Genomic DNA, 15,056 nt, shown 5'->3' with positions numbered 1-15,056 from the left:
TCCTGGCATTGCTGCCGCAGGTGGCAGAAGACAGGTGATGTTTACCCGGCTAAGACCAGAGCTGCCAAAAGGCTTCAATCAAGCCTTTGAATCTGCACCTGGCCCAGAGCCCCAAAATAACAACCAGCACTGCCTACCTGATCCACAGGTCGCAGGTGCCTCTGGCTTTTTTTCTCCCTGCAGCTCTGTCTGCTGAGCCCTGGCTGGCAAGGGATCCTGTTCCAGTGATGACTAGGGACCTGGCTGCATCACTCTGGTGCTAGGCCTCTCCCCAGCTGGCCCACCTCTACTGCCAACTATCCCATCCCTCTGTCCACAGGCTCCCACCATCAGTCACCATTCCCTTCTCCCTTACCGGCTTCATGACAACCCAGACCCTCTTCTGCCGGTCTGCCCCCTCACTGTCGCCCAAATGCTTCCTACACAGTTCAGCCTCCACTTCTGTCTGGACTGCTCTTACCCACCAAAGCTGCCCTTGCCACATTCTTTTCACCTACTGTAAGCCTTCACGCTCCACATCTTCCTCGGAGGTAGTAACGACGCCTAACTGAGCATACTGTATTCTGGCACCGTGCTAGGTGGGCTAGAGTCACTCACTCCTTAAGTAAGTATTGCTGAGTGGATCCCTTGTGCCAAGCATTATGAGAGATGCTGGGGATGAAGGAAACATGAGACAAAACTCCTGCACTCTGGGAGCTTAGGTTTTACAAAAGGAGACAGACAGTACGGAGGTAAACACAGGTGGCCTCTGGAGAGGTGATATTTGAGTTGAGACCTAAATGCTAAGACAGCCCTGATCAGATCTAGGGAAAGAGTGATCCACGCAAGCCCAAGCAAAAAAGATCGCCACTGCTGTCTTCATTAAGGGATGATTACTACCTTTCATTTTATGGACGAGGAAACTGAGGACTTGGTGTGAACTGCACAAAAGTCCTACTGCTGGGAAAGCTATCATTCAAGCCTCTAGTGAACTTTCTCCTTCCTGACACTTTCCACTATTGGCACAGAAGAGGGTCTGAGCTGGCAGTGCAGCTGGCGATGGAGAAGGAGCACAGGATGATGCAGGCTGAGGGTGGAGGCCACTGGGCCGAGTCACCAACTGAGTAGCTGATGGTGGGAGTGGGCTGGTTTGGCAGAGGTCCAGGTACCCGTGGGATGTGGCCAGCGGGTCTGTCCTCTTCCATTTCTGGAGTCTACACTACAGATTTGGCATCGTTTGCCTGGAGCCGTTCACCAAGGGCTGTGAGTGTATTCCTACTGCTTTAAATGAGTTTGCTCCCTTAAGGACAGAGACATTTTTTTAGCCTGTTGCTAAGTCGCTTCAGTCGTGTCCGACTCTGTGCGACCCCATAGGCGGCAGCGCACTAGGCTCCCCTGTCCCTGGGATTCTCCAGGCAAGAACACTGGAGTGGGTTGCCATTTCCTTCTCCAATGCATGAAAGTGAAAAGTGAAAGTGAAGCCGCTCAGTCCTGTCCAACTCCTAGCAACCCCATGGACTGCAGCCTACCAGGCTCCTCCGTCCATGGGATTTTCCAGGCAAGAGTACTGGAGTGGGGTGCCATCGCCTTCTCTGTTTGTAGCCTAACCTGCATCTAATAATAACAACCCTTCATGTTCATTGAGCAAATCCTGGCCAAGCCTGTGCCCAACCCTAGGCCCTGTGCCAGGTACTCAGGGGTGAAATAAGCCAGTCTGGGCCTGCAGAGAAACAATGACGCTGTGGTTTGAGGGTAGGCTTTGGTATCAGATACAGCTGAGTGCAAGACCCAGCTCTGCCTCTTACAAGGTGAGTCACTCTGGACATGCTATTATAGGGCCTCTTGAAGCTCTGAATTCTCCATCTTCACGCCAAAGCAGTTGTGAGGACCAAAGAGGATGATTATGTCAGGGCATAAACACAGCACCTGGCACAGAGCAAGCACTCAACACACAGCGTCTGTCGTTATTACTAAGGAACACTTGTGCGTTTCACTTTCTCATTTGAGCCTTGCTTACTCTGTGGGGCTGGTACTATTCTCTCAGATGCGTGGATGAGGCTGGAAAGCTGATTCGCATAGTGCAGCAGCACCACCAGCGAGAAATTAAGCTAAGCTTCAAATCTGAGTGCAGAGTTTTATCTAAGGTTTTGTAGAAAGTGATCAATACATCCTGTAACTAGCCTTGCCTGGTGTGTCTGGGAGCTGAGGGAACGGCTGGGCGCCGCACACAGCCTGACTCAGATGGCAGAAGAACACCAGCATGGCCCAGGGTGTGGGGCATGGAAACAGATCATTGAGGAAGGGTACCCAGGCCCCTCACTGCAGTACCCACAGCGTCCCCAGCACTCAGCACAAATAAAGCACGCACCAGTATTTGCTGATTTAACAAATGAAACAAAACTCAGGACAGCTCTGAGCAACGAATCCAGACTTACTAAAAGCAACATCAATAAGAGTGAGTTAAAAGAATTCTAAGCCATTTACTGTGGGATAAGACTCCTGCTGTAGTTTCCTCCCTGAAATGGGACTGAACATACCCACATCACTCACTTCATTATGAAATGATGTGTATAAGACGTAAATTATAAAGTGTTATCATGCACATAAAAACAGTTATCATCATGCTACAGACCACCAAGGCAGTAAAGTGTTGTGAAGACAAGCACCTCAGGTTTGAATCCCGGGTCGTCCTGGTAATAGTCTGTGAGGCTCCGAGCATGCCACTTTTCTCTGAGACTCAGTCTTCTCAACTCTACCGTGAAGATGACACTACCTACCTGGCAGGGTTTTTAAGATGGTTTAGAGATAAAGAACACAGGCTTGGAGTAAGACAGACATGGTTTCAAATCTTAACTCTGCTTCTTACTAGCTGAGTCCCCCCAAATCTCATTGTCCAGTAATGCTGAGGTTGTTGGACAGCAACACAGAAATGAAGCTGGGGAAAGCCCTGCCACATAGTAAGCACTGGATAAACGCCAACAACCATTCAGACACACTCGAGGAAGGGGGTGCAGTGTAGTGTTTAAAAGGGGGAGCTTGGAAGTTACCCTCATAGGCTTTGCCACTTACTAACCGTGCTACCCTGCATAAGCTACTTAACATCTCTGTACCTCAGTTGCCTCATTTGAAAAACAGGGATAATAATAGCAACAACTTCAGAATATTGTCTACGAACGGAATAAATTAATACATGTAAAGCATTGTGAACAATGCCTGGCATACAATAAGCACTTGATAAATGTTAGGTACTATTAATAGTAACATTAACAATAATATTAATCACCAAGTGGAATAAGAGGGAGGGACTGTATAATCCTGGGACACGGGCATCCTGTGGAAGAGTTCCAGGGAAGTCCCTGGGCAGCTGTTTGTAGGCAAGTTCTCAGCCTCTGGCAGAAAGACTCTTCTATAGAAAAGACATGAGGCTGAGGGTTCCTGAGCAAAAACTTCAGTCCTGCTGACCAAGAGGCCAGCCTCTGGGGAGGCCAGTCAGGCTCCTTGGAAGGACACAGTGTTCCCGGCCCCGCCTGACTCGGGGGAACAAAGGCACGTGTGTGTGGCCAGGGAGGAGGGAGGGGAATGTTTCCCTTTCAAGAGTGGAACAAAGGATCTGAGGCATAGTTGAGTGCGTTCCAATTCCCTCCCAGGCTAGCTCCCATTCCTCAGATGATTGTCCAACAAGGTTTTCAATCTTTTAGCTTCCTCCTGAAAGGTGACCGCGGGGAGGGGGTGGCAGGCTCCACTCGACCCTCTATCAATCGTCTCCAAGAGGTAGGATTTCTACGTGCCAAACCTCTGAGGAGTCCCAGGCCTGTGCAGGGGGTGGGGTGGGGACCCCTGAGGGTTAATGGATGACATAGGGCACCGCAAGTGACAGGTTTCATGTCCCTCTAGGGGAAGTTCAAGACTACTACTAACTGCTACTTAGTGTGGAGCCAGGAGAGAATCCAGGAGTTTGGACAACCCCCCTTAAAGGGTGGGTGGAAAGGTGTGACAGAACTCAGTGGAAAGCATTTTCTAAATCCGAAAGGGATGATCATGAGCTGGAGAGAGAAGACGGTGAAGGGTCAAAGGGGAGGGAACAAAGAAACTAACTGACAAGAGGAAAGGGAGAGACATGGGCAAAAAAGGAGTCTGTGCGTGGGGAGAGCCTTTAGGAATATTACTTTCCAATTTCCACACTCTAGCCAGCAAGAATCCGGCTGCAGGGCTGGGACAGGAAGCAGTCCATGGAAGTCACTGCAATGGCATTTCCTGAAGAGGGAGAAAAAAACCTCTAGTTCCGAGGGGAGCTCTGGAGTCTGACCAAAAAGTCCTGCAGTGGGGAGCCAGTCTCAAAGCTCTGGCTTGGCCTGAGTCTCATCAGGGGTGAAACCATGAGGCAGAAGGTCCCAAAGGCAGTTTCTTTCTGCAAAAATACTATTTACAAAAATCAGTATGTAATAAATGGGAAGCCAGGTGATGTGATTGAAGGAACCCTAAGATGTGACTGCTGATACTAACTGTCACTATGCAGAGCCATACGACAGGAATTAACTCACTGAATCTTCAGAACACGGCACCATTATTACAGCCATTTACAAGGTAAAAGACTTGCCCTAGGTCACACAGCATACAAGTGATCAAATCTAGATCTGAAAGCCCAAACCCTGCATCTTCCTCCTGATGGGCAAGTCACTTCATCTTTCTCAGCCTGATTTCCCTCTGCTCACCTCCCGGGTTGTCGGTTACAAGCATCAAAAAGGCAAGGTGGGGGGAATTACTGGCAGTCCAGTGGTTAGGACCCCGAGCTTCCACTGCAGGGGCCATGGGTTCAATCCCTGGAAAGAGCCATCCTACAGCATAACTATCATGAAATATGCCACAATGGTGGAACCCACCACAAGGCCTAGGGCCATTGAGAAGCAGGATTCCTAGACTCAACTTCAAACCTCCATCTTATAGATGGGAAACTGGGGCCTAGAAGTGATGTGGCCAAGGTGAAACAGTGAGCTGAGGCAGATTTGAGACTAGAACTGGGATCCTAACAAAGACCAGCATTTGACTAACATGGCAAAGGAGCACTACAGAGCTCCTGGCAGGACAGGAACACTGCCGGGGCCTGCCTGCCTGCCCTAAGGGTGTGCCAGGTCACTGTGGAGTCCAAACAAGGGAGAACAGATACTGTAGATTCTGTGAATAGGTCTCTGACACAAGCTCTGTGCAAAGATGGTCAGAATTACGATACCAACTACTGACAGACTCTATGCATCTCAGGCAGATCTCGTTAGGTCTTTGTGAAGCAGGTAATACCTGCCCTAAGGTTCAGAGAGTTCAAGAAGCTTGCCCAAGGTCACAGAGCTAGACACAGGTGATCTGGGACCTCAATCCAGACACGGTGCAATTATTCAGAAGCAAGAGTGCTAGAGGGAAGGGCCATTCAGGATACCACATTTGAAGAGACTATCTCCAAAGAACATCTAGCATACTTAAACCTGATTCTATGATTACTAAGCTAAGTGGTTAAAAAATGTGGCTTTCAAGGTGGTCGGACCCATCAATACGCCATGTGAGTCTGGTCTTGTTCCTTAGTCTCTTTTCACCATTTCCACCTCTACCTCCTGATTCAAGCCACTCTTCTTCCTCACTTGAATGCTGCGCCAGCCTCTTCGCTGGGTTCCCCTGTGGAATTCAGAACTTGTGGAGCTCATCCCTGCTCCTGATCTTTTCCTGGGCTCTCATTCAGCCAAAGTCGAGTCCTCATCACGGCCTGTGATACGCTGTGAGACTGGCCCCTGGCTACTCTGCCCCCTCAATTCCACCCACTCTCCCCTCTCCCCTCTGACCACTCTTCGTCTTGCTGTATTCTCTCCAGCTGCACTGGCCTTCTCTTTCATCCTTGAGCCTGGCCAGCACACTCCCTTCTGAGTCCATCCCTCTGCTTATAACACACTCTCTAAAGGAACCCACATTAACCACCAACTTACCTTCTTCAAATATTGGCTCAAATATTACCTTTCAGTGATGCCTTCCCTAGGCACTCTTTTAAAACTGCAGCCTTATCTCCTTTGCTAGGCATGCCTTGTACCTCAATGTACTTTATTTTCTTCATAGCACTTAGTCTCAACTGATATATGTTACATATGTATATAATTGGGGCTTCCCAGTTGGCTGAGAGGAAAAGGCACTGGCGACACACTCCAGTACTGTTGCCTGGCAAACCCCATGGACGGAGGAGCCTGGTGGGCTGCAGTCCATGGGGTCGCTAAGAGTCGGACACGACTGAGTGACTTCACTTTCACGCATTGGAGAAGGAAATGGCAACCCACTCCAGTGTTCTTGCCTGGAGAATCCCAGGGGTGGGGGAGCCTGGTGGGCTGCCGTCTATGGGGTCGCAGAGTCGGACACAACTGAAGCAACTTAGCAGCAGCAGCAGGTGGCTGAGAAGTAAAGAATCTGCCTGCCAATGCAGGAGATCTGGGTTGGATCCCTGGGTTGAGAAGACACCCTGGAGAAGGAAATGGCAACCCACTCCAGTATTCTTGCTTGGGAAATGCCATGGACAGAGGAGCCTGGAGGGTTACAGTCCACGGAGTCGCAAAGAGTTGGACACAGCTTAGAGACTAAACAACAACAATTACATGTTGTCTGTTTCTCCCCATTAGAATATGAGCTCCCGACATAGAAACGTAATTTTATTTAATGCTATACCACTAGTGCCTAGGACAGCCTGACACACAACAGGAGCTCAATTAATACTATCTAAATCAATGCATAAATAATTAGATAAAGGGCAATTCCCATTACTATTATTTTGGTTTGATAAGTGTCTGTTTCTTCAGAAATTTAGTGGGCTTCTTTGTCATTACATACCTGCTATGCCTAAGGCCTCTGCTCCATGTCAATTTAACAAGTATTGACAAGACGTGGAACTCTACTCTCAGGAAACTCCTAAACCTAATGGAAACTCCTATGGTAGTGTCAGAAATGTCTTGATAGTAATTTAAACTCTATCAGTGTGATTAACCTACCCGAGCTCTCCTGTACTATACTAATAAAAAAGGCTTAGCCCCTCTTCCTGCAGATATTTGAAACCAGTGATCATGGTCTCCTGGGTCTTCTTGTCCCCAGGCTAAACAAAAAAACCCACTGGGACTGTCTGACTCAGATCTGCCAACTGGGAACAGGGAAGACAGACTGTCAGCCAGGGAGACAGAAGAGAAGCGGATCCAGGAGCAGACTGACTCCTTCAAAGAAAAGAGAGGGAGTCCTTGGGGAGGACTCCATGGGATTAGGTTGGGGGTGGGGAGAGAGCCCGGCTAATTAAGGCAGTAGGAGATTATGTTTCCCTAGAAGAGCAGCTCACTGGGAATTACCCCTAAATCTATCCATGGTAAACCCAGACAAAATGATGGCTGCTGAAAGAAAGCCCTGTGATGGAAGGCTGAGGGCACTGGAAAAAACCAGGAAGGATGCTCAAGCCTCTAGCCTCAGGACAGATACCTGCTGGGGAAGGGACAACTGACAACTGCACCTTCTGGTAGCCCACACAAAAACCGAGAAAGCCCTGCAGGTTCCACTGAAGGCCCCTGAAAAAACCTGGGGTGATTTTCTACCAGAAGCTGAAGGGCTCTGTGGGGCTACTGCGGAAATCAATCCTAGGAAGCCTGGAAAACCCTATGATGGTGATGGAGTTTTAAGGGCAACTTCAAATGTACCTCCAGAAGAACCGAGTATTTTGAGGGGGAGCCCCTGAGACACTTCTACCTCACTTCGGGACCTGAATGAGATTACTGAAAATTTCCACGTTTGGGGTTTCTAATGGGGTTTCCCCAAGAAAACCGCAGAATTGCCAACAGCTGCTGAGATCTGCAAAGGTCGCTGAGGTGCTTCAGCAAAGCATACATCAGTGCCAATGAAGCCAGAACAGTCAAGAAGAAACCTACAGAAACTAGAAGACCACAGAGCCATGCAGCCTGGGGAAAGGCCAAATGATGTTTTCTTCCCCCACCCCCCAAAAACTGTTCAACAATGGTGTTTCCATCAAGCTAAGGGGTTTCCCAGGGACAGTGATCCCAAAATGGCCTGGCCCACCTGGGTCCTACCACCCAACTGCCCACATTCCCATTGGAAAGCCCCAGAAACATTCAATCTCTGCTATTCTGGTTGAGTATCTCAAGGGCTGGCTTTGTCTCTGAAGAAACTCTGGGGTCAAAGTTCAGTTTTTGGAGGCAGGTAGCCCACTCATTAAAAGAAGTGCCTCCACCATACAATTAAGGCCCAGGAGAGCCTTTGTTCTACATCATTTACTAGAGTCAAGCTATGGCAGGTGGCTATCATTAGTTCACTTTACAGGTGGGAGAGATGAATGGACAAGAGAGACAAACAGGTTCAGCATCTCGCCAGGGGACTCTAGGTAGGCAGTGGTGTGGCTATATAGATGAGGAATTCCAGTCCTTGGGGCATCACCCACAATTAAGCAGACATACTCGGAGTAGGCCATCTTCTCCCTTTATGCACATAATTCTTACCTGCCGGGAGGGCCAGAGACGGTTTTAACAAAAAATTAACAAGAAGCCCACTCTCACTGGGCAAAATCCTGATACTGACTTGAGTTTTACCAGTGACAGAATCCAGAAGCTGCATACATGCCTCTGGCAGCCTGCTACTGCCAACACAGGTGCTGTTCTTCCTGCAGTTCCTGAACAAGGCCAGCATCACAGACTCAAGTGAACACCTCCACAGGCATGTTTTGCTTGGCCCAACAGCGTCTCTGGCTCACATTATTACTCCTAAGACAATGTGATATGGAGGGGAAGAGATTATAGGCTTTGGAATTAGGCCCACCTGGGGTAAATTCTCACTCAGTCACCTAACTGGCTGAGGAATACTTGGGGCCAGTCATTTAAGCTACCAGGAGCTTCATATATAAACTGAGAATAAACCTACCTATCTTAGAAAGTAATTGTGTGGAGTATATGAAATAGCATGTTATTTCCATGAGATAAAGTACCATATCTGGCTTATAGCCAATACCTAGCACATGCCTGCCTCACAGAAGATGCTCAGTGAATTTTGGCTGCATAAGTAAAAGACCTAATACAATGCCTCATGCATAAGATATACTCCATAAAAGCACATTTCCTTTTCCTTTCCTGCAAGGATGCTAAATTTAGAGCATATCCCAGAGTGGAATGGCCCATAATTCTTACATTCATGGATTCCCCAGGCACAGCCTCCAGGAAGGTATGAGATGCCCCTGCAGCAGCCAGTGTGCAGCTCAAATAGATGGTCCCTGAGAGGAAGTGGGCGGGTACCTTCTACCCAAAGGATCCCAATGTCACATGTTCTCTATCTCTTGGCCTTGGGAAGAACACGTGCCCAGAAATGGTTCTGACATAACTGGCTCTTCTGCACATATCCTCTCTGTCCACCAAGAGGAAGTAACATATGGTATGCAGTCCAACGGGCTCTGGTAACTCTTGGGCAAAGAGACAGCAGAAGATGGAATGTCAATCCAGTGGTGACCTAATGATCTTGCCCAGTGTTGCTGTGTCAAAGACCTCTTTCCACACGTAACACTGGGTGACAACAACTCTCTAGTCCAGGTGGCACTCTTAGACACTGGCTGCCAGGCCAGGAACCTCTCCCACGTTGCCTTTTGTTAACAGTTGGCCACAACCCACATGGTATTAGGACCACCAGCCAGATAACAGTGAGGGGCAAACGGCCCAAGTCTCTACTTAGGCCTCAGAGGGTGTGTCGGAAACGCTGGAATCCTGTCCCTCCTGTAGTAAGTTAAACAAATATTTGCCCCTAAAGAAAATCAAAGCAGGCGGGAATAAGAGAGGTCATCACACAAACCAACAGGAACTATTTAATCATTTATTCCCCCAGGGAGTTCATTTACTGAAAGGCTTTCAAGTCGGGTCAGTCTTAGCCAAAGAAAGCCCTCCACCTTTACCTTCCTAGCCCCACCCCGGTCATCTGACCTCTACTCTGCTTTTTATAAGAACTGGCAGTGGGAAGAGTTGATGAAGTTGCAAAGAAATGGGAAATAAGACAGGGGGTGGTGTACCTGGAGGTCCCTTGCTCAGTGGTAAACTGAAGTGGCTGCCACACCCTAGGCCCAGCCTCTGGATAATTGCATTCTTAACATTCCTGAGTCCATGGTGCGTGGCCCTTTCCACCTCAGCTCCTTCAATAGATGACTTATTTTCCACAGCCTGCTCAATTTCTGAAGGACAGAATGAATACCTCTCATAAGCCCTACACCTCCCTGAGGCAGGGAGATAAGCGAGGAGATATGACTGAGTTCACTGCAAAACAGCAAAAGCTGCTGACAGTGACCACAGGTAAAGAATCCCTCCACACCAGCTCATCCTGACTTGGTGATATCAGGGCAAGGGAATTCTCTTCCCTGGCAAAGGAATGTGGCACGACTCGGGTTCAGAAAGTGTACCTGGATCTGACAATAACTACTAGAGCAAACTTCCTGTTGCTATGCTCACATCAGCTCCAAGATTTACAAGGACTGCAAGGCAAGGAGGGTTGGCCACATTTTTTTAGTGGAAGAACCTGAGGCTCAAGGTAAACTGGCCTGTCCAAGGTCACACACCTAGTTAAGTGGCGGGGCTGGGACTCACCCGTGTCAATTTGTTTCTGAAGTCTGTCACTGAATCTCAATGTCCCAAGGAGCCCCAAAGACCAGGTTCTTGCATTGCCAGCAAACAGTGCTCAGTGAAGAGGCCCCAGGGCCATGGCAGAAAAGTGACAAGCATAACAGCTGGAGCTCCCCAACCAACCCAGGCAGTGAGGTGCAAAGTCCCTGGGCTTATGCGTGACACAGCAAGTGCTCCGCAAACTGGCCAACCACACAGAAAAGTCACATCTTTAGAGCCAATAAACATGGGGCATAGCACAAACATAACTGGCCCACTGGCGCAGCTTACAACCTAAAATCAGACAATCCTCAGCCATCCAAGCCAGAGGGATGCAAAGCCAGGCCATGCAAACTCTGAAATAAAGGGAACCTGATTTTGAGGAGGGGAGCCCAGGACAGGATTGACATCTCAATGGAGTAAGACTGAAGGGGCTGGTGGGTCACTGATATTCACTATCTTCTCCAGGCATTCCACTCATCATCCCCTTAACGTTGTGAGCCATTATGTCAAGGTGAGGAGTAACCTGTTACCTTTGCATTCTCAAAGGTTTGGGGCCAAATGAACACACAGGCTATGTTATCTTCTGCAGAGAAACTGGAACACAAATATGACAGAGTAGGGTCACAAGGAAGACAGAATGAAGATGTCTGGTCCTCACAGAACTAGGTTATCTGTATTTCAGAAGTTAACCTCTGTGATACAATGAGGCCAATTATGTCTCCTTAACAAACAATAATAATCACCCAGCACAACAGACACAGGGGAAAGGTTGTTGGGGATTTGACCAGAAGCCAAGGAAAATGAATATGTAAGGGGCGTGGTTCTTACCCAGCCGCCGTTCTCCTGGATCCAAGGCTCTAGGTGGTCATTCAGGTAAGTGGCCATCCAAGTTGAGATCCGATTCACCAATACCTGCATCTCCTTGTCTACGCTTTCCACGCACAGTGCCCCACCGAAGGAGAAAAAGGCCACAATGCGACCCCAGTTCACCCCGTCCCGGAAGAGTTCATTCACTACCTGTTCAAAGCTCTGATATGCTGTCCCTGGGGTGATGTGGAGCTGGGATGTCAGGTCGCTGAATGCCCGTCGGTACCTCAGTTCAAACTCATCGCCTGCCTCCCTCAGGGCTTGCTTCACCGCTGCCATGGGGATCACTTCCCGGGCATCCAAGCTTCTGCTGTGGCCAGTGGCTCCATTCACCGCAGGGCTATCCGCCAGGTGCCAGGATGGGTTGCCATTGATGGCACTGGAGGTTTCCATATCTGATTCTGTCCCTTCTGGGGCCTCAGTTCTGTTCTCCTCCACATCACTAAACTGACTCCAGCTGTATCCTTTCTGGGAAAGCTTGTAAGAGAGAAAGTCAACCACCAGCTCCCGGTTACTCTGAGACATTTTTATAATAAGGATGGGCTCCACCAGTCCATTGTCCAAAACACCTGCTCACTCACTGGGTCTGGTCTCTGCTTAGTGGTTCTCTTCGAAGATCCAAAGCCAAGACAAGGTTCTGAAGGGAGAGAAAGAGCTTCAGGGGGAAAAAATGAATATGCAAGCCATTTACCTACAACATCCCATTCCCCACTCCAGGTACTTGAACTGGGTTCTTTGCCGCTCTTATGAAGATCTGGGTCTAGCTTCCCAGGTACTTCGATGAAGTCAATTTGAAAGCACCAGTGGGCTCTGAATCATCACACCGGCCTTTTTTTTTTCCCTCCCCTTTTATCCCAGCCACCCCCTTTTCTCTGAAATGTCTTCCTCGAAAAGTCACCCCCATGGGCAGTCTGCCCCCCACCCCCATACCCCCTCACCACCTACATTCAAATCCGTCTCAGGCGACGGCAGGCAGGTGCAGCCCCCGGAAGATCTTTTGTATCATAGGTGGGAGAGGAGGTGGCAGCGGGGATGCCGGTAAGTCAACCGGCCTCGCGGCGGTGGCTGGCAAAAAAAGCAGCTCCGGCTGGAGGGATCATGCGACCCGGCGGACTGAGAGCTCAGGAGGCGACACAGGAATTACGAAGCTCAAGAACCGGCCCCCTCGCTTGCTTCCTCCTCCATCGCCCCGATCGAGGGCGGCCGCTTAGCAGCCGCGGCCTCCTGCCACCCGGGAGCCCAGCCCCCTCGCTCTTGCACGCCCCTTGGCTCTCCGCCTCCTACTGGGAGCTAGGAGAACTCTCTCGGAGGTGGCTGGTGTGAGGTTTAGTTTTTGTTTTTTTCTATTTCAGTATCAGCCCTGGGTGAGGCTTCCGAAGAAACCCTGAAGGGACTTCTCGATGGGGCTCAAGGTTTCGATGAGAAACAGAGGGAGGGGAACACTGCCTTGGATCTGCGGTCTGAGTTTGGAAAGGCCATCCCCGGATCTTTCTGGGAGGCTGAAAGCCGGAGACCCCCCAGAAACGCCGCTGGCTTTCTTTGAATTCCCCAAAGGCCCTGGTCGTGGCGGTGGCGGTGGGGGATTGCCGGGTCCTCCATTCCCCGCACGGACACAATGGCCGCCGGCGCCCTGCACAAAGACCCGGCGAGGGTGAGGCGCCGAGCCTCTCCACCGGTCAGAGACAAGGGTCGAGGCCTGCTCGAGAGCCCCCACAGCTGAGACTACGTTTTCCTGGGGACAAGCCCAGGTCGGCTTCTTGGCACCCCCGGGAGGGCTTAGGGGCCCGGGGTTGCACCTCTCTAGAGCCCGGGGTGGGTGGGCTGCGGCCTCGCGGCTTCCTCCGCGCGCTAGGCCGGGTACCCGCCTGGCCACCGCCCCGTTGCTAGGCAACCGCTCTCCCTCAGGGGCGCCCCCTAGACCTTTCTGGGAGGTGGGGTCTCGCCCCCGGCGGCCCGCCCCAGCGTAGCCAATCAGTGAGCCCAGGTAGCACGGAAGCAGAACGGCGAGGGCTCCCATTGGGCGCAGCGCCTGCCACGCACGGGAGAGGCGGCGCTCTCACCTGCGAGCCCCGCGAGCCGTGGGGGGCCACATACCCCCTTCATCGGCCAGGTCGTTTCCGGGCGCGAGTGCTCTTCGCGGCCAAGTTCCGCGCTGCGGACCGGGGCCGGCCTACCTGGCTGACGGCTCGCGCTGTCTCTTCCGAACGAGCCGGCCTCAGTTTCCCTGAAGAGACCGGGGGAACTTGCAAGCTCAGTCACTTCCGGTGCCGCGGCAGCGCGCGCGAGCCCGAGACGCAGAGGGAGTGCGCGCCTGGAGGACTGGCGTCAAGAACTGGGCGAGAGCGCCCCCTGGCGATAGATCTGAGGATTCCGGACACACAAGGGAAACATTCACATTTCCATTCATTCCTTTGGTCAGTTTAATCCACCGATCAGTTTGTATATCGAAAAACCGTTGCCTTGTGGCTAAGAACCTTGTGTTTGGGATTCTAGTCTTGCCGATTTGGCAAGTTACTCAACTGCTGCGCTCCTCAATTATCCTTAACTCTAAAAATAGAGTAAAAACCAGCCTCCCTCCTTGAGTTATTGTGGTGATTTTAGAGTTATTTGTGAAGTCCATAGTCTTTGCTGCATAAATACATTCGGCAAATATTTATTGTTTGGGTTGCTGAAAATAGACTTAGGAACAAGACAAGACATGACCCATGCTTTCATAGAGACTAAAACCCTTGAGATGGAGAGAGATAGTAAATAACTGAGCCGGGCTCCTCCGTTCGTGGGATTTTCCAGGTAAGAGTATTGGAGTGGGGTGCTATTGCCTTCTCCGACTGGGAAAACAAGGTAATTTCAAATAGTGACTATGGCTCTGAAGAAAACAAATCAGGGTATTTTCATAAGGAGGTTGAAGGAATAGGTGGTCCATTAAAATGGGTGCCCTCTCTGCCCAGTGAGGGAAACACATTTTTTTAAACTGTTTTTTTTTTAATTGTTTGTGTAGGGTGCCAGAGATGGCCTCTTTGAAGAAATGACATAGAACCCAAGACCAGAAGTGTAAGAATATGCCAACCCGTTGAAAGAGTGTAGAGAACATCAGCCTTAGCAGAGGAAATGGCTTGTACAATGTGTCCTGAGGCAGGAAGCTTCTGGCATGTCCCAGAAACTGAAGGAAAAGCACTGTGACTGAGGGAGGGCAAATACTATGTGAGAGGATGTTGAGAAGTTGACCGTGGGAATGAGATGGAATTGATTCTAAAGGGAATGAGTTGGAATTGATTCTAAACATTGAAAAGTTTTATTTTGTGGTAATTTAGTTGATTAAAAATAGAATATTAAAAATATAAAGTTTAAAAATAAAATAAAATTAAAAAAAATATATACCAAAGAGCATAGAAAGTCCTCTTCCCACTCCTGCTTTCTAATCTCTGATTTCCCTCACAGAGATCATCACAATTAATTAATTAATTTTTCTGCTGACTGGGTGACATGTGGGATCTTAGTTCCCCAACCAGGGATTGAACCCATGCTCCGTGCAATGGGAGCACAGAGTCTTAACCACTGGACCATCAG

At 49.8% G+C, this 15,056-nt stretch overlaps 1 protein-coding gene across 6 annotated transcripts in view; it reads right to left on the bottom strand.

Annotated features, from left to right (window-relative positions):
- The window catches only part of BCL2L1 (BCL2 like 1), a 51,297-nt gene extending 37,494 nt beyond the window's left edge, over positions 1–13,803 (bottom strand). For 3 of the 6 annotated variants that reach the window (XM_006064437.4, XR_006544467.1, XR_006544466.1), the window contains exons 1-2: positions 12,435–13,331; positions 11,451–12,126 (exon numbers count right to left, since the gene is read on the bottom strand). In XM_006064437.4, the coding sequence (XP_006064499.1) occupies positions 11,451–12,014 (564 nt within the window). In that variant the 5' untranslated portion in view covers positions 12,015–12,126; positions 12,435–13,331. Of the gene's footprint in view, positions 1–11,450; positions 12,145–12,434; positions 13,332–13,549 lie in introns of those variants that run through there. The other 3 variants (XM_006064439.4, XM_006064440.4, XM_006064438.4) reach the window with 3 other exon arrangements.
- Positions 13,804–15,056: the final 1,253 nt, after the last annotated feature.

Source organism: Bubalus bubalis, chromosome 14 (assembly GCF_019923935.1).
Source record: "Bubalus bubalis isolate 160015118507 breed Murrah chromosome 14, NDDB_SH_1, whole genome shotgun sequence".
NCBI classification, from domain to species: Eukaryota; Metazoa; Chordata; class Mammalia; order Artiodactyla; family Bovidae; genus Bubalus; species Bubalus bubalis.
This window is presented reverse-complemented; position numbering and strand designations above follow the sequence as displayed.